Below are 24578 nucleotides of genomic sequence, written 5' to 3'. Positions count from 1 at the left end.
AGATTCCTAAAAGATCTATCGATAGAATTCAGAAAATTTATGGATCTTTATGGGGAAAAAAATGATACCTTTATTTTCAGTAATCTCTATTTGAAAGCATTTCCTTCAATTCTGAACATAGTCCATAAACCACAGTAATAATAATACTTGTAATTCTGTCACCAAAACTCAGGTATTTCTATACCACATTAGTTTTTTTCAGATACCTTCAAATATCATTTATATTTGTCACTATTTCAAAATTAAGATAGTCCATGGGCTCTTGTTATTTAATGCATTTTAAAAGAAGCATGTTTATTTCTATAGCACAAATTTATATTCAAAAATTTTAAGAACTATATTTTAATATAATCAGTATCCTTTGTAATCCTATGAATTTTAAGGATTTAAAAACATTTTTTTGAGAAGGTACCCATAGGTTTAATCAACTGACAAAGATTAAGAACCTATGTTTTTGTTCCATTTACAGTGCTTGAAAAATTGTGAGCAAAATAAAAATTTAAAAATACTTAAAGAAAATATTTATTTATTTATTTGTCTGGGCAGGGTCTTACTTGTGGCATGTGGGATCTAGTTTTCTGACCAGAGATCGAACCCAGGCCCCCTACATTGGGAGCTCAGAGTCTTAGCCACTGGATTACCAGTGAAGTGCTATCAACTACTTTTTAACTACAATGTTTTTCTACAGTTTTGATGATAGTCATATGTTCAGTTCAGTTCAGTTCTGTTCAGTCGCTCAGTTGTGTCCGACTCTTTGCGACCCCATGAATCGCAGCACGCCAGGCCTCCCTGTCCATCACCAACTCCCGGAGTTCACTCAGACTCACGCCCATCGAGTCAGTGATGCCATCCAGCCATCTCATCCTCTGTCGTCCCCTTCTCCTCCTGCCCCCAATCCCTCCCAGCATCAGAGTCTTTTCCAGTGAGTCAACTCTTCACATGAGGTGGCCAAAGTACTGGAGTTTCAGCTTTAGTTACTACCATATTGTTACAGTGAGCAATTCTTGTTCTTTAAAGTGACAAGGGAACCAAAGATAGTGAAATTAGTGTAAGTTCAGTTTATGATATACTGATGACATCATCCCATCCATTTTTCATGTCATAGACATGAACTTAGACAATTTAAAGTTCCTGCTACCTCTTCAGGAACTGTCTCTTAATCTACAGCAGGTGTGAGGAATATCACTCTGAATTAGATAAAATATGAGCAATGCATTATTTTAAAGAAATGCAGTTTGTTTATTTATTCAGGTTGACTTTTTGCCCCCAAAAGGTACTGGCCAAATTGCTAATGACTAGGTAAAAACGATTTGAATTAGTATATTTATTGTTGATCAATAAAATAATTCTTACAAAGTGCTTGAAAATAGATTGTCTCCTTAGCATTTGTCTTCTTTGACATCACTGATTTTAAAATATTTATTGAATCCTTTTATGTGCAAAGATACAATCTCAGGACATTAATAACCTAATAGTTTCTTCCATAAAGTTGCCATAGCACATCACCAGCATATTACAATTTATATTCTTATAACAGATTATAATCATTACTTAAGAATAAAAGAGAATGGTAGGTATGTGGTAATGATACAGAGTTGAAAAGATACATATTTATTAAGCATCTATATGCCATCAAGTTTCAGCAGCATATTAGGGAACTTAAAAGGACAAATAAGAGACTGATAAACATGACAGATGGTCTCAGCTGACTAACTTTCATACGCTTATATCTATTGTACATTATTAATTTACTTAGGAAACTTTTCCCCAAGATCTGCAAAGCTAAAAAAAGTAGATGAATCAAACTATATTTTCTGTTAGTACAGTAAATATATATTGATCATATCACACTTATTTCTACTGTTACAGCAGGTAAAATTAAATTGTGAGAAAGTGGTTCTTTTTTCTTGAATTGTTATAAAACAAAGAAGTCCTCTAGATTTCTGGGTAAGAAGGATAATTAGCAATCCCACAGTGATTTCCACTATTTCTTGCCATCCGTATATATCCTTGGTCACCAAAGTGCAGGCCCCAGCTTTAGAAAAAGAAGTAACACAAAATTACAAATGAATATAATCAAATCACATTATCAATTTTCAATCTTAGATTGGTTTTCTCCTAAAGTGATTATATAAGAGAACCTATAAAGCAAAATTAGAACAACATAATATATAATAATTTCCCCAGTGCTTCAGGCAATTTTCAAAGGATGGTTTGATAGGTTTTAATGTAATATTGATGAACAGATTAATACCTAATTTAATACCTAGGAAAATAATATGTTTCATCACAAACCTATAAATCCTCCTGTTTCTGCAGAGAATGAGTTTTATTATATTTTCCAAGGCCCCATCTTGAAGTATTTTTGTATAATAGGATCACAGGTGATGATTTCCTATCAAACTTCAATTTCTTCAGAGTGTCATGTAGAAATATTTTGAGAGATCACTAGGGAAAAGTCAAAGGACAGGGGTTTTCTAAAAGAGCAGCTCTCAAACATGTTTTTGAAGTGGAGCTCGGACTTTTTCACAGTTAAAGCTGTAAAAAAAAAATGGAATATGCTACCTTGGGAGGAGATGAGCTCCCTGGCACTGGAAATGTTCAATCAGAGGTTTACATAACTTGTTAGAGATGTTGCTAGAGGGGGAATTTCTGGGTCAGATAAGGGTTAGAGGAGATCAATGGTTCATGACTTTAACATTTCACGGACTTTAAGAATTTCAAAAACTTTTGCAGATTGACATAAAGTTACCAGTTTTTAAATTAGCAAGTACTAGACATTAAAAAGAAAACTCTTTATTATCACCATCATATTGTAAAAGACAGGAAATTTTAACACCAAAAACAAAACTTAAGGGGACACAATCTCTAATCTAAGGATAGTCCTTTGAATCAAATAAATTTAGATTTATGAAAGATTCACCAAAATACTTTTTTCTCCCTTTTTCACATACTAGTGAAAAAATTGACAAAATCCTTGCAAGAGGAATGACTTGTGAGGTTCTTTATTATTCTGAGATTTTATAATTATAATTATACAGATAATTATAATACGAGGCAGGATTCATACTTCGTATGAACTGTGCTATAACTAGCATACAAATAAAAGCATAGGATACTGTGATTTTATTTGAAGAGCAGCAGGAAATTCAGCTGAAAGGAAAATTAAACGTCCTTAGGAAACCAATGGGAAAAGAAGATAGAAGGTTGGTTTGGGGCCACGTTGTACAGAGCATTGAACAGCAGACTAAGGAACTTGTCTAACTCCCTAGGCAAAGGGAAGTTGTTGCAAATTTTTGCTCAGAACTCAAAGGAAGGTTGTATTTTTGCCTGCAGTGGAGAAACTAAGACATGCTGGCTTATTGGAAAAAGACAAGTGGAATAATTTAAAGTAGCTGTTCTTCAATAGGCCTTAACTGTTCTATGTATCAGCCATTCACTGGACAATCTTCAGGTGTTATTTCTCTCTCGTACCATTTAACACGGCTGTCTACTCTCACCTCAGGCTTCCCTTGTGGCTCAGCTGGTATAGAATCTGCCTGCAATGCAGACCTGGGTTCGATTCCTGGGTTGGGAAGAACCCCTGGAGAAGGGAAAGGCTACCCACTCTAGTATTCTGGCCTGGAGAACTCCATGGACTGTATAGTCTATGGGGTCACAAAGAGTAGGACACAACTGTGATTTTCACTTTCACTACTCTCACCTCACTTTCCTCTTGGCTTTAAAATACTACTGTATCCTGATGTTCTCTTCTCTCTCTGATCACTCTTTCTTAAACTCTCTTAGGGGCTTTTTTTTTTTTTCCCTCATCACAGGCTTCTCTGGTGGCTCAGTGGTAAAGAATCTGCCTGCCAAAGCAGGAGATGCAGGAGACACAGGTTTGATCCCTGGGTCAGGAAGATCCTCTGGAGTAGGAAATGGCAACCCACTCCAGTATTCTTGCCTGTGAAATCCCATGGACAGAGGAGCCTGGAGGGCTACAGTCCAAATGGTCCCAAAGAGTCAGACACGTCTAAGCAACTGAGTGCCCACATCATACACATGGCTTGGAGGATCTTAGTTCTCTGATCAGGGATTCAACCAGGGCCCTGCAGTGAAAACACCAAGTCCTAACCACTGGACCTCCAGAGAACTCACTGGGCTCCTTTTTTGATTCCTTTCATTTATTGCCATTCCCATTTAAAATTCTTGAATGCCTCCCTGATACCTTGAGAATAAAATCCAAACTCCACTCTCACCTCTCATCAATGGATGCAGGTTTTTCAGTATCCAGTTTGATAAGCAAAAGCCATAATAAACTCTGGCGAAGCTATTATTAGTATCAATAGCCACCACTTATTGAGCACTTACTCTGTGCTAAGTAGCTTAACATATATTATCTCATTTAATCATCATCCTGTGAGGTAGGTATTATCTTCTTTTTACTAAAGAAAAATACAGGCAGAGGTAAAGTGGCTTGCCCAAAGTCATGCAGGTGGTTAATTGCAAAGCAAGGGTTCAAATCTAGGCTTTTATGCCAAAGTCTACACTAACTTTTAAACTATTCTTTTTTCTACGTTCTTCCTGTGAGTGAGGTAGTATAGGGAATGAAATTCAAACCAGAACATCCAGGATCTTTTTACTGCCTAAAAAATAGGTAAAAATGTTAGATAAACTGAGTTTAGACTTAAGTTCTGGTAACGAAAGTTGAGTGGAGGCTCTTATGACTAGTAATATGAACTTAGTGAGATCGAGCAGTCCCTGATCCCATTCAATATCCCAGACCCCATTCAATATCCAATTCAATTCAGTCCCAGTCCCAGAGAAGGTCAACTGGCCCAACTTTGTAGAACATCCCAGACCTCTTTTTGGCTGAGTACTGCTAACTCTGCTTTTAAAAATACAACTGATTAAAAACCTCAAGCTAGATAAATATTTGAGGACAAATTCTTGTCTTCAGAACTGTACAACATCAGTTCCAAATGTTCATTCCAGTCCTTACCAAGTTGTTTACTTTTATTAACTCTATAGACCTTTCACTCAAACTGTTCAACTTTGGGAAAGTTTCTTAATTCTCTCAGTATCAGGAGCTTCCTATTCTGCGTTATGGGGATAAAATGCCTATCTCATAGATTACCTTAGAAATTAAATGAGAAAATGTATTTAAAGTGCTTGCACAGTGTCTGTAGTAAATACTCGACAAGTAGAGATGGCTATTTTTGTTTTTATCCAAGTATAAGTCCATCTGATTGGACTCAAAGGGGAGTCCATCCCCTTTAAAAATATGTAGTGCTTTTCCTAGGGTGACTAACAGTTCCATTTTGCCTAGGATTATCCTGGTTTTAAAAATAAAATCCTATGGACTTCCCTGGTGGTACAGTGGATAAGAATCCACTGACCAATGCAGGGGACATGGGTTTGATCCCTAGTCTTGGAATATTCCACATGCTTCACAGCAACTAAGCCTGTGTGCTGCAATACTGAAGCTCAGGTGCCCTAGAGGCTGTGCTCCACACAAGAAGCCACCTCAATGAGAACCCTGCACACCGCAAGCAAGAGTAGCCCCCGCTCACTGCAAGTAGAGAGAGCCCGCGTAAAGCAACAAAGACCCAGCACAGCCAAAAATAAAATAAATAAGTAATAATAAAGAAATAGCACTTAAAAAATAATAAAGTCTTGTGGCCTGGGAAATGTCTTAGTTGGTAATAAAACAGAGTGTTTGGTCCCTCTACTTTCTCCCTGCATACTATAGACACTAACTTATCAGAAATTCCTTCTAAAATACATGCTGATTTCCTTTCTAAGAAATTACAGCTTTGAACTTTCTAGGCTGTGCCAGACACTACTCTAGGCATTAGGATTATGGAGGTAAACAAGGTAGACAAAGTCTTTTTAAAGCCTATATACATTCTACAGGGGAAACATACAATAACCAAAGAAATATGTAATGTAAGTACTATAAAGAACCTGGAGAAGGGAATGGCTACCTCCTCCAGTATTCTTGCCTAGAGAATTCCGTCAACAGAGAAGCCTGGTGGGCTATAGTCCATAGCGTTCCAAAGAGTTGGACATGACTGAACAACTAAAACTGTCACCTTCTTTAAGTATAAAGAAAAATAAATGGTAAGGGGATGCAGAGTGTTGGGAGTCATGGCTATATTTTATTTTATTCTTTGGCTGTGCCACATAGCTTGCAGGACCTTAGTTCCCTGGCCAGGTATCAAATGTCGACAAGCAGTGAAAGCACTGAGTCCTAACCACTGGGCTGCCGTGGAATTCCCCAGGGCTACATTTTAGATAATATAGTCAGAGGATGCTTATCTGAGGAAATATTTGAGCAAAGACCTAAGTAAAGTGAAGGTACAAGTGATGCAAAGACCTGGGGAAAGAGCTGGGAATAATCTTGGTATGTCTGAGAAACAGCAACAAGTCTAATGTACCCAAAGCTGAGTGAGAGAGGAGAAAGGAGTTGGAGAGGTGGTTGGAGAGGCAGGTTGAGACCAGATAATGTCATGCTTTACTTCTCATGGGTTTTATTCTGAATGTAAAGGAAGCCATGAGAGGGGTTAGAGTAGAAGAGTAATAAAATTTGTTTTTTGATTTAAAAAAGATCATTCTGGCTACTATGTAGAGGATTGACTATAGGCAAAAGAGAGGGAAAATGACTATCAGTTGGGAGATTATTGCAGTAGACCAAGAGAGATGCACAGTGGCTTGAACTAGAGTGATAACAGTAGAGGTACTGAGAAGTAATAACATTTGGGGTAATTTAGTGATGGTAGAAATGACAGGATTTGCTGATAGATTAGATGTAGGATATCATATGAAGAAAGAGAAGATGGCTCTAATGTTTTGGTCTGGAGTAAATGCTGTTGGCATTTACCAAGATGGAGGAAATTTGCCTGGAAAATCCCATGGGCAGAGGAGCCCGGTAGGCTGCAGTCCATGGGGTCGCAAAGAGTCGGACACGACTGAGCGACTTCACTTTCATCTTTCACTTTCATACACTGAAGAAGGAAATGGCAACCCACTCCAGTGTTCTTGCCTGGAGAATCCCAGGGACGGGGGAGCCTGGTGGGCTGCCATCTATGGGGTCGCACAGAGTCGGACATGACTGAAGCGACTTAGCAGCAGCAGCAGCAGCAGCAGGGAGTCAAGAGTTCTATTTTGAACGTGTTAAATTAAAGAGGCCTAGAGACACACAGGTGGAGAGGTCAAATGGTAGACAGTTGGACATGGAGTCTAACACTCAAGTTATAAAGGTAAGAGTCCTCAGCACATACATGATGTTTAAAACCATGAGACTAAATGAGATCATCTAAGGAGTGAGCTGAGAGAGATAAGGAACTGAGGTCTAATGTTGCTTATTGATTTATAACTCAAGACAGGTATTTATTACACCACTTCACTGAAATCTCTCTTGCCCAGATTGCCACTCACCTCCATCTTGCCTCATTAAACAGTTTTCAAGTCTCATCTTACCTGCCCTTTTGATGTTTGATGTATAATTTCTCTCTTCATTCTGAAACACAATTTAACTTCCAGAGGACCGCATTCTTCTGGCTTTCCTCCTACTCTACTTCACAGTTTAAAGATCTATTGGGTACATAGTTAATACCTTTAATTTTTTCCTCAGGTCAAAGTTGTCTTATGCCCCTATAACCGTGGAGCCTCCATTTCTCATTGATCTGCATATTAAATAAAACTCCTCCCTTTTTTTTGCAAAGACAATCCTGGTCCATTTTGAGGGCAGTCTGACCAAATGTGTCCTTGTCAGGCTCCTAAATTTTTCTAAGTCCATAGCAGTTGTATCTCTAGTTCAGCTAGCTTTTTAAATTTATAGATCTGCCCATTATTGGCAACATAGACTATCCAAATAACTAAGGATCTTCTTAAGTAGTTTAACCGCAATAATCTCCAGTGCCTAATATTTAGGGAGATGTCCCTGAAGAAATATGTAGTTCATCATTCTTCACGTATATGCTCTAGTTTTATTCCTGGATTCAGTCAACCATCAGAGGGTTTATAATCAGGTATTTTGCATTATTTTGGCTCCCATAAAATAATTTTTACTCAAGTATGTTTTGGTATTAAGTCATTCATGTATATTGCTAGACATTATGAAAGCATTCTGTAAAACTTATAACTGCATTTACATTGGGATATTGCTGAGGGCATAGTTTTCTATATCAGATCATATTCTCTTAATAGAAATTTAAAGGAGGAATAATAAAAAATAATAACTATGATTTATTATACATAATCTGTGCCAGATACTATGTGATAAATGTTTTACATACATTATCTTGCTTAATCCTTATAGTAATCTTGACACTATTATTCCTATTTTACAAATGGGAAAACTGAAATTTATTCAAGATATTAAATAAGATGTTAAATAACCTGCCTAAGGTCACACAGACAGTAAAGGAGCTAGGATTCTAAGTAAGATCTCCCTGACTTCAAAGTTAATGCTTTTATTTATTATGCTATGCTGCTGCTGCTACTGCTAAGTCACTTCAGTCGTGTCTGACTCTGTGCGACCCCATAGACGGCAGCCTACCAGGCTCCCCCATCCCTGGGGTTCTCTAAGCAAGAACACTGGAGTGGGTTGCCATTTCCTTCTCCAATGCATGAAAGTAAAAAGTGAAAGTGAAGTCACTCAGTCGTGTCCGACTCTTAGCAACCCCATGGACTGCAGCCTTCCAGGCTCCTCCGTCCATGGGATTTTCCAGGCAACAGTACTGGAGTGGGCCATTGCCTTCTCTGTTATTATGCTACATTGTATTATAAAAAGGAGCTAAATACTCATATCCAGAAAGGGAGAAAAATTCAGGGACATAGAACAGTGTTATATACATACCAGAAAGATTAAGTAGAAACAAAAGGAAAATAAAAAAAACCAAGAGGCCAATTAGAGGAAGACCGCACATTGTTTTACTGAAGGTTAACTTGGTATCATTGGAAATCACATGGAATCTAACCTTTCAGGAGAGCATTAAGAACAAGTTTGATGATATTAAGAGGGCTTTGTTTGAGTAAACCTCTGTGGAGCCTGGAATTCATGATTATGTCCAATCTGTCTTTGTTGGGCCAGCAATTGTGGTTGTTCATAACTTTTTCCCTTCCTATCTCACATCTCTTTCTAACAGGCTGCAGTTCTCTCAACTCATGCACTTTCTCTCAGTTCTGGAGTTTGGCACATTTACCTTCCTCTGTTCTGACTACCCTTCTTCATCTGGCTATTTCTTTCTCCTCCTTCAAGATTCAGTCAAACAATCTGGCTAAAAGGCCTTCCCAGACTCCCCAGGCTAGGCCAGGTACTGTTCTGTGCTTCCACTGCAATGGATGCATACCCCTGTCTTAGCATTTATTACATTCTATTGGGATGGTCACCTGTATCTGCCTGTTTCCTTGACTCTACGTTTTAGAGCATGAGTATCTTGAAGGATTTTTTTTTTTAAATTTTTTAAAGTCGCTCAGTCATGTCTGACTCTTTGCAACCCCATTGACTCTAGAGTCCATGGAATTTTCCAGGCCAGAATATTGGAGTGGATAGCCTTTCTCTTCTCCAGGGGACTCTTCGCAATCCAGGAATCGAACTGATGTCTCCTGCAATGCAGGGGGATTCTTTACCAACTGAACTATCAGGGAAGCCCCCGCTCCCAAAAAAAAAATCTTGAAGGATGATAGAGAAAGGCTGTATTTTTCATTGTCTAACACTATATTTGCTGCATGGTAGGTGTTCAATATATGTTTGTTGAATCAATGTATGAAATGAAGATGTAAACAGGAGCAAGAGATTATTCTACCACTAAGGAGTTTATATTTTAGTGAATGGAGCATGATTTTTAGAAATAGCTATAACAGAAGCTACAATTTGCTAAATGCTATAATAGAATTCATAAAGCATTGCTAGAGCTTAGAAGTTAGAGAAACAATTCTGAGTTAATGAATGGGGTATGGAAAAGATAGCACTCAGGGTAGGTTTTGAAGAATAAATAGAATTTTAATAAGTTTTTTTTTTAATTTTAAAAATAATAAGTGGTTTGTTAAAGACGATTTCAAAAATACATAAAGGGAGACAAAGACAACCTTTTTATTTTTTGCTGTGCCACAAGGCATTTGGGATCCCAGTTTTTTCCTTGGCTGTGCATGGCATGTGGGATCTTAGTTCCCTGACCAGGGTTGAAACCAACATCCCCTGTAGGGGAAGCATGGAGTCTTAACTCACTGGACTGCCAGGGAAGTCCCCAAGACAACCATCATTAACATTTGGTATAATTCTTTCTGGTCCTTTAATATAATATATATCAGAGAAATGAGCTATAAACTTAATACTTATACTGAATATAAATATTATATTTATATGTATTTTTCCACTTAAACATATATTCCAAGTATTTTATTCAGTTATTGATAATGATCTCAATAAATATAATTTCTAATACATGGGCTGATTATATCATAATTTATTTAATACTACCTATTTTTAGGTATTTCTGGTTGCTTACTAGTTTTCATTATTAAAGAAAAAAATGCTACATTTACATAAATCAGGTATGAAGTTTTCCCAAAATTCAGGATTATTTTCTTCATATACATTCCAAGAAATGAAAATAATTGGATGAAGAATATGAACAGTTAGAAAGTTCTTAATTCATATTATCAAATTGCTTTCAAGAAGGATTGTAAAAATTTTACAATCCTTCCACCAGAATGTAGGAGGGTGCCCATTTGACCACAGACAGTGGGGTTTCTATAGACAGCAATGGGCTTTAAGGGCATTTCAGAAAGATGAAATGGCGTAGGTAACAAATTAGAAATAGCTAAGTGTCTCTACATTTAGGGAATGATGAGAAAGTGGTTCACTGTGGCCAGAGTGTGAGTATGGATGAGTACATGAAAATATAGTGGAAGAAACGTCTAGAAGGCTATGTTTGAAGGCACTTAGTAGACACGCTTGAATGGCCAGAAGTTTAGACTTTACTTTGATGAAAATGGTAGACTATTTAGAATTTTGACCATAGGTTTGGATGATACATATTTTAAGAAGATATTTCCACAGCTGAGTGAGAACTGAATCTGAATTAGATAATGTCATTAGCAAAGGAAAAGAGAAAACCCATATAAAGTGTGATCAGAGGCTTGAAGGACAGGGCTGTGTGGGTTTAGGGAGAGAAGGAAGAGCACAAGATGATACCAAGGCTTTGATAATCTGAAAATGGTAATGTATTACTAAAAATAATTTTCCTTCAAGCTTATTCTAAAATCTAGACATATTATATCAGGATGTATTGTATTTTGTTGTTCTAATTCTTGAGTGGGCTGTGAGCCCTTACAGAATAGGATAACTTCTTACTAATTTTTGTATTTCCATGGCCTAGATACTGTCTATCTCATTGTAAGATGCCTAGTAAATGCTTATTAAATTAGCAAGTGCTGAGAAGAGCTTTTGAATTAAAACTCTAAAAGATGTATGATCTTCGAAAAGAAACTTCAGTAGAGAAGAGAATATAGCATACCTACTGTAGGGAGTAAATAAGATATATAGAAGTTAAAGTATTGCTCCATTTTAAAAAGCTATCACTGGTTTGGACCCAAGCTGATTAGTGCTGTGAATAGGTTTTAAATGAACCAAGATATTAATCACTTCAACTATTTCCCAAAAGGCCATCCAAAGACTACCATCTTCTTTGTGAGCCACAAGGTGGAAAAGGTAGAAAAGTACCTTTTTGTTTATTTATGATTTGTAGACTATGTATTTTCCATAAAGATCCGAGGGCTGCTAGGGGTAGAATTATTTAACTTAAATGCAGAGTATATCATGTAAAATGCTGGGCTGGATGAAGCACAAGTTGGAATCATGATTGCCAGGAGAAATATCAATAACCTCAGATATGCAGATGACACCACCCTTATGGCAAATAGTGAAGAGGAACTAAAAAGCCTCTTGATGAAAGGGAAAGAAGAGAGTGAAAAATCTGGCTTAAAACTCAACACCCAAAAAACTAAGATAAGGGCATCTGGTCCCATCACTTCATGGCAAATAGATGGGGAAACAATGGAAACAGTGTCAGACTTTATTTTGGGGGGGCTCCAAAATCAGTGCAGATGGTGATTGCAGCCATGAAATTAAAAGACACTTGCTCCTTGAAAGAAAAACTATGACAAACTTAGACAGCATATTAAAAAGCAGAGATATTACTTTGCCAACAAAGGTGTGTCTAGTCAAAGCCATGGTTTTTCCAGTAGTCATGTATGGATGTGAAAGTTGGACCATAATGAAAGCTGAGCGCTAAAGAATTGATGCTTTTGAACTGTGGTGTTGGAGAAGACTGCTAATGCATGTATTGAGGGGCTGTTGGGTGCCACATACTGTGCTAAGGATTCAAAGACACAACATAATCTCTGCCCCAGAGGCATATACAGAATACTTGGGTGATACTTAGGTGAATGAACAATTTAAATATATTGTGTAAAATACTCTAGAATGCAAAGGACACTTTATTTGCATAGGAAAAAAAAAAGACATTTTGCCCAGCCCAAGGATTTAGGGAAAACTTTCCGGTATAGATAATGACTAAGCTGGTTTTGAAGGAAAAGAAGGAATAAACCAAGTGAGGAAAAGGGATATTCCAGGCAGAGGGACCAAAACAATTAAGATATGAAGACATTGAAGATAAAATGATATGGATACGAACTGTAACTGTGTATGCTTCAATAACCAAGGATGAAAAGTGTGAGACAAAGTGCCAGGACCTGAGGCTGACAGACAGGTAGGGACCAAACATAGGTGACTTGTCTTTTCTACTCAGGAACACTCATCTCACACTGACTGGTTCTAGGAGATAAAATTCTAAACTTATAGTCTAGACAAACCAGATTGAAAGTAGTATAAAGGACAGATTTAAGAGTAAAGGAGACCTGGGTATAAATCCTGAAAAAGCAAAAACACTAATTCAAAAAGATACATGCACACCAATATTCATAGCAGCATATTTTCAGTTGCCAAGACATGGAAACCACATAAATGCCCATCAACAGATGATTCCCATGTGGTGCTAGTAGTAAATAATCTGTCTTGCCAATGCAGGAAACCAAAGAGATGTGGGTTTGATCCATGGGTTGGAAAGATCCCTTGGAGGAGGAAATGGTAACCCACTCCAGTTTTCTTAAGCTGGGCAGGCTACAGTCCATAGGGTCTCAAGGAGTGGGACATGACTGAAGCAACTCAGCAATCAAGAATATATGTGTCTGACTCTTTGCGACCCCATGGACTGTAGCCTACCAGGCTCCTCCGTCCACGGGATTTTCCAGGCAATAGTACTGGAGTGGATTGCCATTTACTTTTCCAGGGGATCTTCCTGACCCAGGGATCAAACCCAGGTCTCCTGCATTGTAGACAGACGCTTTACCGTCTGAGCCACCAGGGAAGTCCATTTAACGGAATACTACTTAACCACAAAAAAGAATGAAATTTTATCATTTGCATCAACATGGGTAGACTTGGAGGACATTATGCTGAATGAAATGAGTTAGACAGAGAAAAATAAATACTATATGATATCACTTATATGTGTAATCTAAAAAAATACAATAAACAAATGAGTATAACATAAAAGAAGCAGACTCACAGATACTGAGAACAAAGCAGTGGTTCCCTGTGGGGGTGCAGGGGAGTAGGTGGTACTAACTAGTGGGTGTAAGACAGACTCAAGGATGTATTACCCCAACTGGGGAACACAGCTGATAGTTTGTAAAAACTATAAATGGAAAGTAACTTCTAAAAATTATACAAAATAATTTTTAATTAAAAAAAAAGTTTTTTAAATAAAGGAGACCAGCTAGAAAGCTACAGGGATAGTCCAGGCAAGAGATGTCTGAACTAGAGCAATAAATAGAAGTGGAGAGGGAGTAGGATCAAGAACAGACATGACATAAAACTAATCTGACTTATTGCTTGATTAGTTCTGGAGGATCTAAGACAAATTCATAGTATCTAACGGGGCAACTATGTTGTGTTGTGTTGCCTTTGAGTGAGATGGGAAGTTCTGAGAAGGAACCAAATGCTGGGGAGGGCACTGGGTTCTCTGGACATATGAAGTTTGGAGAAATTAAGATACAGAGAAGTGCCTGTATCCAGACACCAATTTTAATTAAATATACATGAAAATATGAGTACATTACCTGTTTTTCACAAGCCAGTAGTCCTTCCCGTCAAGGTTACCATAGCCAACCACGAGTACACCATGGTTCACATTCTGAGTGCAGGAGGGGTCATAGTAGACACCTGAAAATAACACACGGGTAAGGAAAAAGAGCAAGTGGTGTGTGCCACTATCTGATTAGCCTGTTTGGATATATGGGAGGAACATATACTCTCATGTTTAAACTACTTAGAGTTCATGATTCTTTGCCATCAATGTCATAGTTGTCACAACTGGGTTTTTCTATTGTTTGCTTTTTGGTTTCACAAAGTTTGGCATCAAGTTAATCACAGTTCCCTCAGAAAGCTCCTTTGATGAACTACCACCTTTTTCCACTTAAAAAAAAAGTAACTATTTGGCTGTGTTGTGTCCCAGTTGTAGCCCATGGGATCTTTTGTTGGGGTGCACAGACTCTCTAATTGTGGTGCACGGACATAGTCGCTTCACGGCATGTGTGATCTTAATTCCCCCACCAGGGATCAAACCCATGTCTTCTGCATGGCAAGGAAGATTCTTAACCACTGGACCACTGGGGAAGATGCCTAATTTTTTTTTAATTTATATTGTTGTATTTCTTTGTATATATTCCTAAATTGTTATGCATCTTCATCCTTTGCTGAATGAAATGATCTTTAAGGTGAGGCTTTCTGTGAGTGGCCTCCAGGTACTCTGCTGTGCTGCACCTACACTCCACTGTGGACCCGGAGGCTAGGCGCTCAGGCTCTGGACTCAGGCAGCACGGTTTCTCATTCCAGCTGACCACCTGCAGACTGTATGACTTTAGGTAGGTTAACCTAAGACATGTTTTTTTTTCATCTGTAAAATAGGGTTATTATAAAGATTAAGGGGCTTCCCAAGTGGTACTAGTGGTAAAGAATCTGCCTGCCAATGCAGGAGACGCAAGAGATATAAGTTCGATCCCTGGGTCAGGAAGATCCCCTGTTGGAGGAAATGGCATCTTACTCCAGCATTCTGGCCTGGAAAATTCCAAGGACAGAGGAGTCTGGCAGGCTATAGTTCATGGGATCGCAGAGTCGGACATGACTGAGGAACAAGCACACATGGGGATTAAATGAGATAGTGTATAGAAAGAATTTAGCATCGGACCTGGCATGCAGTCTTAGTAAATTTTTTCAAGTCTTACTTTACTAATGAGAACTGGGTGTAAAAATATATATATGAAGTGAAATGAGATGGAGGATTCCATTTAACCCAATCTAAGCTTTCAGAGGCAGAGTGATGGGGAAGGAGGACATTCTTTCCTCCGATGAGAGGGCAGTATAAAGCATGAGGGTAATATGTCTAGGTTTTTACCAGTTTTGTAGAGGAAGAAAGAAGAATGGCTCGCGTCTATACCAACAGACACAGGTCCTTTATTGGCCACGGCTTCTTTTAAGGCCTCTTCGCTGCCGAAGGGAAGTTCAATATACCTTGAACACGTGGCAGCTCGATTTTTTACATCATACTGGCACTTTCCATCCTGTGGGGAAAGGATAAGTCAGAAAAAGAAGTGGACTTCAACTACCTTTATAAATTGACAGTATCGTAAGTCTGGATTGCAAATATGTTTTCTTTTCTCATTCATCCTTTCAAGTATCTAAGGCTCTTTCTTATTTTTAAAAAAATAAATACTAAATCTTCCAAATCCTAATAGCTCTATGTTTCACCAGTAACAGAGGAAATATAGAACTATTCTATTGCTTTAAATTGTGAACATCTTCATGTGTACAAAAGTTGCCAGGGTAAAGTCTCTCAGACTCTAGGTGGATTGTTAGGGAAACACTACGTTAAGACTAGACTAGAGCTTTAAAATCTTTTTGATGGTATAATGCCTGCAAGATGATCTGCAGATTAAATATTGGTTTGATTGTTTAGTTGCTAAGTCATGGCTGACTCTTTTGTGACCCCACGGACTATAGGTAGCCAGGCTCCTCTGTCCACTGGATTTCCCAGGCAAGAATACTGGAGTGGGTTGCCTTTTCCTCCTCCAGGGGATCTTCCTGAACCCATGTCTCCTGCATTGACAGGCAGATTCTTTACCTCTAAGCCACAAGGGAAGCCCAAATATTGGTTTAAAAACACCATATCTCAAGTGAGAAAGGGGAAGTTGCAAATTCATATTTGTTGTGTATACAACTAGGTTTTTAAAAATGCCTTATAGGAAAAAGAACTTGAAAGAAATAAACCAAAATAATAGTGGTTAAGGCAGGAGGGTTTGAGTGATATTTTTATCTTTTTTAAATTTTCTGTCCTATCATTTAACAAAACGTGTGGTGAGACTTGGAGGAGGAGGAGAACATTATTTAACTTTTTAGTAAGGTAGAAGCATTGTGTGGTTGATGATCTGAGAATAAGGTTGAGCACAGGAGTTTGCAAGACAAAAAAGTTTAAATACCAGGCAGATATACAAAGAATTTTAAGGAAGGTTTGCTGAAAATTCATTTTTAAGCATGAACTTCGCCTGCTTATTTTAAATTATTGTGCCAATGGTAAATTAAGAAGGCTGCTGCATAAGAAAGAGAACTCTTAAGAATTTAAGAATTCTTGATTGAGGTTTGTTCTCCTTCTCTCTCTCTGTTTCACACACACACACACACACATACACACACACACACACACACACCACGCAGCACTGCTTCTCAAGCACTTGGCTTGGTGATAAGTTTAGTACAGTGAGTTGGAGGGATAACATAAGGTTATCCCTCCTTATAAGGGGCAGTACAAAAAGTTAACTTGCAGGCACACCATGGCTTTGTAGGGATAGGAAGCTTCTGAATCGATGCCATTGTTGTCAATGATATATTGGAAAGCCTCTGTCATGAAGCCGCCATTGCAGCCTTTATTCCCATATTTTGCAGTTGAGCAATCCACCAGGTTCTGTGCACTCAGAGACACCAGCTTTCCTGTTTTCAGCTTCACTTGTGCTTCCAGGGCTCCCACAGCACTGAAAGCCCAGCAAGAACCACAAGCACCCTACAACAGAGACAAAGTCACAAGGGCAATCATAGTTAGCAAGGATGGCTTCCATAATGCAAACTGGGCAACTCCCAACATGTCAGCACTTTCATCAGTTCAGGAAGAGCTCCCCCTCTACCGTTTCCCCTCCCCTTAGATCATGGCAATGATTGTTCTCTGGAACAAGTCTAACTTTAATGAATATTTATGAATGGCTGACCTCACGGCATAAATGCCATATTCAAACATGTTAAGAAACATTATTTACTGAAAATGTACCAAATACCAGCTATTTTCACCCCATAATAGGGGAGACAGATGCCAACAGGAAAGGGATTTTTGAGAGGAACTAGGATGATTCCCTTGACCTAAAACACCCTTCCTCCTGCCAAATGTTCCCTGAAAGATAAGACTAGCATTTTTTGGACATTTTTAGCTTTAGAATTTTTTGATCGTAAGTTATTTTACTGGGAAGCATAAATAGAAAAACACAAAGCTGCTTTAGTTTAAAAAGGTGCAGAGGGGTCCGAGCCACATCATAACTGCACTGCCTCTCCTCCTCTCATTCCACTTGGCTGTCTATTGGAAGGAAGCAAGTTCAGTCTGCTTTTGGTTAAAGTAAAATCACCCATTGAAATGCAAGCACTCAGAGAAAGGAGCTCATTAAATTATTAATACTTATAGTGAACACTTAGATGGGTAGTTATAGGGTCTTCTCAAACTTTTAGAGAATTCCACTGAGAAACTCAAAACTAGTTGAAAGAAAAATATCTAGATGGAAAAGAATTATGAGATTAGCAGTATCATTCGTTTCTTAATTTTTATATTTTTCTTTGGTCACAGGCTTGGGGCAGCTTCGAAGGACATTGATTCTTCTCCCTTATCCTGACCTCCAAGGTGATATATATGTTTTATCCTTGCGTGCTAAGTTGCTTCAGTCATGTCTGACTCTTTGCAACCCTATGGACTGGAGCCTGCAAGGCTCCTCTATCCATGGGATTCTCCAGGCAAGAATACTGAAGTAGATTGTCATGCTCATCTCCAGGGGATCTTTACAATCTAGGGACTGAACCCGCGTCTCTTGTGTTTCCTGCAATGGCAGGCAGGTTCTTTACCACTAGCACCGCCACCTAAGAAGCCTTTTATCCTTAGTTATCCCTAATTAATTTAGGATTTTTGTAGCTTTTTTTTTACAAGAAAATTAAAGGAAATATAAAAATATAGGAACACATTTATAAAGCCCATATTTCTTAGCAATGTAAGCCTTAGTCAAGAACTAACTTGACGGGTACAATTTACAGGTCACATTTAGCTTTAGTTATTTCCTCTCCATCAATCCTGAAATTCCTAAGTGAGATGGAGGAATAAACTTTTTGATTGAAATTTTCTCACACATATGATACTATTTCTCAAGTAACTGACTTATGGAGGGTCCAGTGCAGTTGATGGATAGTATGAACACTAAAAGTCTTTCCTAAAGACCCATTTGCTAAGTTCACAGTTTTTTGCTTAGTCAAATATGACGCTAACTGTTGGTATTCTCAGCACTATGGGAAATAAGAAAAGTATGATATGTGGTCCAGGCCCTTCAGAAGGTCACAGTGTAGTTGGGAAGATAAGAATAGCAAACATATTTAGAAAGTAACCTAAGGGACTATGAGATTCACTGCTAAATGATACAGCTAGACTAAGCATTTAAGGAAGAGAGACCTCTACCTGAGGTACAGAGGCCTAAGATGATAATACTCACCTGGTATTTCACTTCAGTAACACACCCCTTCTCTCTCCAGTCCATAGAATCAGGCAATTTCTGATTAGGGTCTGACTTGTAAGTGACATTTCTTGGCCATTGGCTGGGAACTCTCAAGGAACTCATTAAAGATATCACTTCTTCACTGGTCTACAAAGATATACACATATGTCCTTTCACTTATATCCTTCTGGTCAATATCTTGAAAATTATAACTGTGAATATATTTAACAACTGAGAAAAACCAGTGGAGTTGTGACTAATATAGATAACTATCTGGTAGGTGAATTATCCAGGTTTCTTTAGTCCTACACTTTGCCATTAGCATCCCAGTCAGACATTGGGAAGGAGAAGAAGAAAAGAAAAAACTAAAAGTTACAGAGAGGCATATTTTTCTTTCAAAGCAAGGCAGAATTTTATAAGAAGGGTTCTCTAAAAAGTGGACTAAACTGATTTTGCTTATGAGAAAGAACTGTAAAAGATTCCTGCATTTAATCCACTTAAGGTGTTCCCTTCCAAAATATTCTTAATTTTGGCCACAGTGAAAAGTTTTTGTAAGATAGAGCAGAATCTAATAACTAATGAAAGGTTACTTTATATTAATACCCACACTCCCCCATTAAGAAAGCAGGTGGACCATATTACATTATCAGTTTAGATTTACATAAGTATGGTAACGTATTCTAAAATGTTGTGAGTAGTCTTTAGGCAATATTTTCTAAAATTAATAAAAGTAAAATTAACTGTGGTCTGTGAGTTTAAAATATTCCCCTAAAGAAGGGATTTATTAAGGAAAGTGGTCACAGTGTAAATCAATAAGGAATCTGCAAATTCTTATGTCCCTAAATTCTATTTTCTAATTTTATGTTCATATACATATAAAACACTCCTTTGTTGTTTACCTTCAAATTGCCTTTGGGGAGACAGAAATCCAGTTTACCCAAAGATGAATGTAGGATTATTTATAATTTACCTACCATGTCTCCTAGGTGGTTCATGCCTAGCTCATATGAATGCATTCCCATTGAATGCTCCAGATTGTGAAGTGTAACAGTTTTTAGATTCTTTTCCCAGATGAGACGCCGTGCTACTTCCTCATTCTAAAATAAAAAGAAACATCATTATACTGAATCCTGCACAAATGTGTTCAATAATGAAAATATACATATTATGAAGCATTCCATTAAATGTGGTTCTGTCTGGGAGCATGCAAATAAATGGATATGAATAAATAAGTGTAACTGGGAAAAACTGCACACCAATCTTAACTCTTCCTCTTAATTGCTCTCTTGGTGATTAATATCATTTTAGATATGTACAATGAACTTCCTCAATACGCTAGAAAGGTTTTTTTTTAGAAATTGTAATTTGTTGAAGTATATTCTTTGTAAGTGGTAAACTCACTTAATCATTATAGGCCTTTTAAAACATCTTTTAAAAATATATATATATATAAAATTGATTATTTATTCACTTAGCTGCACTCTGTCTTAGGTCTTAGAAAAAATCCTGCAGGATCTTTGTTAGAGCATGCGGGATCTTTAGTTGTAGCATGTGGGATGTGGCATGTGGCATGTGGCATGTGGGATCCCTGAGCAGGGATTGAATCAGAGCCCCCTGCATTGGGAGCAGGGAGTCTTAGCCACTGAACCACCAGGGAAGTCCCTACCGTCACTCTTGAAAAATAGTTTAGTCTGATTATAAATTTATAGCTGTTTTTATTCAGTTATTTGAAGGTATTTCTGAATTGCCTTCTGGTATCTATTATTGTAGATTAGAGGTCTGTTGTCAGTCTAATTGTTGTAATGTTTCTAACTTCGGTAACTTATATGATTTTCTTTTTCTCTTTGATATTTTGCAGCTTCGCTACATGTTTGTGGGTATGGGTTTCTTTATTTTCCTCTGTGTAGTATTTTTGACTGGAAAGCACTTTTGACTAGAGAATTCAGGAACATTCTTTTTTCCATATCTGGAAAATTCTCAACCAGTATCCCTTCAAATATTGCTTCTGCATCATCATTCCATCAGATGTATTTGGAGCCTCAAACTTTCTTTCATCTCTTTACCTGCATTTCCATAGTTTTTCCATTTTATTTTTGTGTGCTGCCTTCTTGGTGAATGCCTCAGTACTATCTTCCAGATCTGATTCTATCCAGCTCTTTCCAGTTTGGAGTTCATCCCTTTTGTTGAGTTCTTATTTCAATGACTCTATTTTTTCATTTCTGAGGTTTCTAATTGGATTTCTAATACATTTCACAATTTCTTTTTCATTCATGTAGATGTCATTCCATTATTCATACTTTAAAAAATAACTTTGGTCCTATTATCTTAATTTTATCCAGCATAAATTCATATTCAGGCTACTGATTTTCTTGCCCTCCAGGAGCTTAATTTACATAGAATGCAATATACATGGTGCCTCTTAGAATCGCTGACCCTCACCTCCACCCATAAGGCCATAGTTTACAACAAGCCATAGCCCAGTGAGCAGTCAGCAACAACTCTTTTCTGTCTAATTTCATTGAGTGTTAGAACCCAGGCCTAAGCGCTGGTTCTAGGTAGCAAGTAAGTCTAGGTAGTAAGTCTAAGCAGTCCCTCTGCCTTCAAGCAAGATTTTATTGTTATCCTAGTAAAAGACATATACAGATATACTTCCAAACCACTAGAGTGAAAAATAAAATAAAGACAAATCTAATGAAGTATAGGAAAGGAAAAAAAAGTGATTAGTAGTGATTAGACAGTTGTGAAATAGATTTTAATAGTGGGGTACTAATCAAAAGTCGCTTTCACTCCTTCTACTGGACTAGAATCATTAAAAAGTAAGATAACATTCATTTAACCGGATAGTGGTGCTAATTGCACATCTAACTTTGGTTAACATGGAAATTAGAGGCCTGAAATTTTCACCCTCGCCCGTAAAGGGGAATGGGTGAGGGTGAAATTCATCATTACTAAGAAAACAACTCAGGGCATTTTTATATAAAAATCACATCAAATACATAAATTTATATATAATCTTTGCTTACAATTTCATATATTATAGTTTTAGGTGGAGAAGGAAATGGCAACCCACGCCAGTATTCTTGCCTGGAGAATCCCATGGACAGAGGACCCTGGCAGGTCGCAAAAGTCAGATATGACTTAGTGACTAGATCATCATAGTTTTAGGACTTAGTTATTTGAAGCACCAGGGTTAAGTATTAAACTCAATCAAGAAGTATGTTTAGAAATAAAAACAAAAGTACAAAGTGGGAAGCGAGAGTCAAGAAATAACATCTGCCAGTGCTTCTCCGTGCCAGGGACTGAGGACAGGTCTTTTTGTTCCTCAAACGTGCACTCTTTCCCTCTTGGCCTGGTACCTTCCCATGTGAGGCCTTTCCTGACCATACTGTCACATGTGGAGGATAATCACTCCCAACCCCTCAGAGCCTTCATGGAAGACCCACCTCCAGCCCCCTAGGTCTTGCTTTATTTTGTTCCACTGTTTGCATCATATTGTTGTTCAGTGGCTAAGTCATGTCCAGCTCTGTGCGATCCCATGTACGGCAGCACGCCAGGCTTCCCTGTCCTTCACTATCTCCCTGAGTTTGCTCAAACGCATCTCCATTATATATATGCTTATTTATTTACTTCTTTCCTATCTCTCCTTTCAGAATATAAGTGCCCTAAAAACAGGAAATTTTTGTTTCCTGATGAAATTCTAGGGCCAAGAAGAGAATCTGGTAAGAAAATGAGTGTGTAACATTTACTGAAGACACTGCTTGTCAAAATATGTAGTCAGGGGTACTTCCCTGGTGGTCCAGTGGTGAAGATTCCATGCTCCCAGTGCAGGGCAGGGTGCAGAGTTCGATCCCTAGTTAGAGAACTAGATCACATATGCCGCAACGAAGTTCACATTCCGCAAGTAAGGCCTGGTGATAGTCATTCAGTTGTGTCCGACTCTTTGTGACCCCATTAACTGTAGCCTGCCAGGCTCCTATACTTCTGTGGAATTTTCCAGGCAAGAATACTGGAATGAGTTGCCATTCCCTTCTCCAAGGGATCTTCCTAACCCAGGGATTGAACCCAGGTCTCCTGCTTTGTAGGTGCATTCTTTACCATCTGAGCCACCTGGGAAGCCCCTAAATCTGGTGCAGTCAAACAAAAATTTTTTTTAAAAGAACATGTAGGGTACTTGAGTAAAAGCAAATTGCTCAAACGGCAGCCAATCTACCTTTTCTTTGTATTGTTTTCCATAGGTTTTCTTCCAGAGATCCCAGTGATGATCCAGAGTGGGGTCTCTGTGCACATGTGCCATTGCAGAGGAGCACAGCAGGAGTGCCCACACCAGCCAGTTCATTCTGTTAAAGGAAAGATGACACAGGAAGACTCAATATTAGCTGCATCTGATGTGACCATACTTTTTTCTCAACAAGAAGCAATGCAGAGTCTGTCAAAGAGACAGAATGTTACAAATCAGAATCATGCAGGCAACTTTTTGGATTACATACTGACAGGGAGTAACTGCAGGTCTTTGTCTGAAATGCCACTTCCAATTCTAAATACCATTTTGATTTTCAAAAAAATTTCCTGATATCTGGTAAACCAAATTTACATCCGAATTTGGGAGGATGTGGAGATGAGGGAAGCAGGGACTTTACAGGATTTGACAACAAATCTAATCAACAGGAAATCCTCTTTTCTCTGTTCCAAAATATTACTAATATTTAAGAAGAAGGCAAACCTTTGAAAAATCAGTTTATCTTGGTAATTTTTTAATACACAAGCTCTTCTTAACTGGTCTATTCAAATATCCACAACCTTCAGAGGTAGTTAGAAGACAACTCCTATGTACTACTTTCACATCCTTGGATCATTTTACCTTTTTATCCCTAAAAATCAAAATATCTGCTTCAAAAGAAGTGTTAACTACTTTTGAAAACATCACTTCTATATTTAATACAAAGAGACTGTTAAGTGACTAACTACCTCAAACTGGATTCTACTTTCTTTTCCACTTCTTTTTAATTCAAAACAGCTGTATTTTTAACCATATAAGTCTTCAAATTATAGTCCAAAGAGAGCTATGTGTTAGCCTCAGGACTTAGATATTCAAGCCGACATTAAGCTTTTCAAAAATGGATTCTTTTTAGTCAAAAAAATAAGAGGCAAACTGAGCGACAATGATTGTTTAGTTTACTTCCTGAAAGAAACGATGTAAAACCTGGCAGGCAGAGCAAGCTAAAAACACCAGTGAAAGGTTTAAGGACCAAGGAGGAGAAAAAGGACAGACCGTACATACGTGATAGAACAAGCAGGTCCTCCCAGACTAAGAATGCTGACGGCGGGCTCTCTCCAAAGTTTTCAAAGTGAGACTCAGCTAAAGTGACTTTAAAAAGAAATTGGAACTTGTCACATGAGGCGTCCACAATGAGGAAGTGAACTTTCATTTCAGTTTCATTTAAAATCTAAGGAAGTGTGCCACCTCCAGCTCTCTCACTATGGTTTTGGAGACAAAGTGGGTACAGTAAACCAACAAAAAAGAGCCCCCAGCAAAAGAGATCAACAGAACAAACTCAGCAAAATAACATGAGTACAAGTTTACTCTTTAAACTCTCCTCATTTTGATTATTCAATTTACCTAAAAACAGCAACTTTCAGATGGAAAATTTTAGTTATGAAGAGATTAGGATTAAGTTCCTGAA

General features: G+C 37.9%; 1 protein-coding gene across 3 annotated transcripts; it reads right to left on the bottom strand.

Moving 5' to 3' along the window:
* Positions 1-1304: 1304 nt before the first annotated feature.
* CTSS (cathepsin S) lies at positions 1305-24239 on the bottom strand. 3 transcript variants are annotated; one of them, XM_010803003.4, is made up of 8 exons: positions 24167-24239; positions 23108-23234; positions 19872-19994; positions 18895-19044; positions 16935-17162; positions 15504-15669; positions 14170-14272; positions 1305-2035 (listed from the first exon to the last, which is right to left on the bottom strand). In XM_010803003.4, exons 2-8 carry the CDS (start codon positions 23231-23233, stop codon positions 1936-1938), a joined length of 996 nt encoding a protein of 331 aa, XP_010801305.1. In that variant the 5' UTR covers position 23234; positions 24167-24239; the 3' UTR covers positions 1305-1935.
* Positions 24240-24578: the final 339 nt, after the last annotated feature.

Source organism: Bos taurus, chromosome 3, assembly GCF_002263795.3.
Source record: "Bos taurus isolate L1 Dominette 01449 registration number 42190680 breed Hereford chromosome 3, ARS-UCD2.0, whole genome shotgun sequence".
Classification (NCBI taxonomy): Eukaryota; Metazoa; Chordata; class Mammalia; order Artiodactyla; family Bovidae; genus Bos; species Bos taurus.
Note: the sequence above shows the minus strand (reverse complement) of the source record. Positions and strands in the feature narration are given on the sequence as shown.

Excerpts from the sequence above, each read along its gene's own strand:
- CTSS (XM_010803003.4), bottom strand. The coding sequence starts at position 23,233 with ATGAACTGGCTGGTGTGGGCACTCCTGCTGTGCTCCTCTGCAATGGCA. Across the intron at positions 15,670-16,934 it reads CCTATCCCTACAAAGCCATG|GATGGAAAGTGCCAGTATGA; the intron begins GTGTGCCTGCAA and ends CTTTCCCCACAG. Across the intron at positions 2,036-14,169 it reads TACTGGCTTGTGAAAAACAG|CTGGGGCCTGCACTTTGGTG; the intron begins GTAATGTACTCA and ends CTTTTTCTAAAG.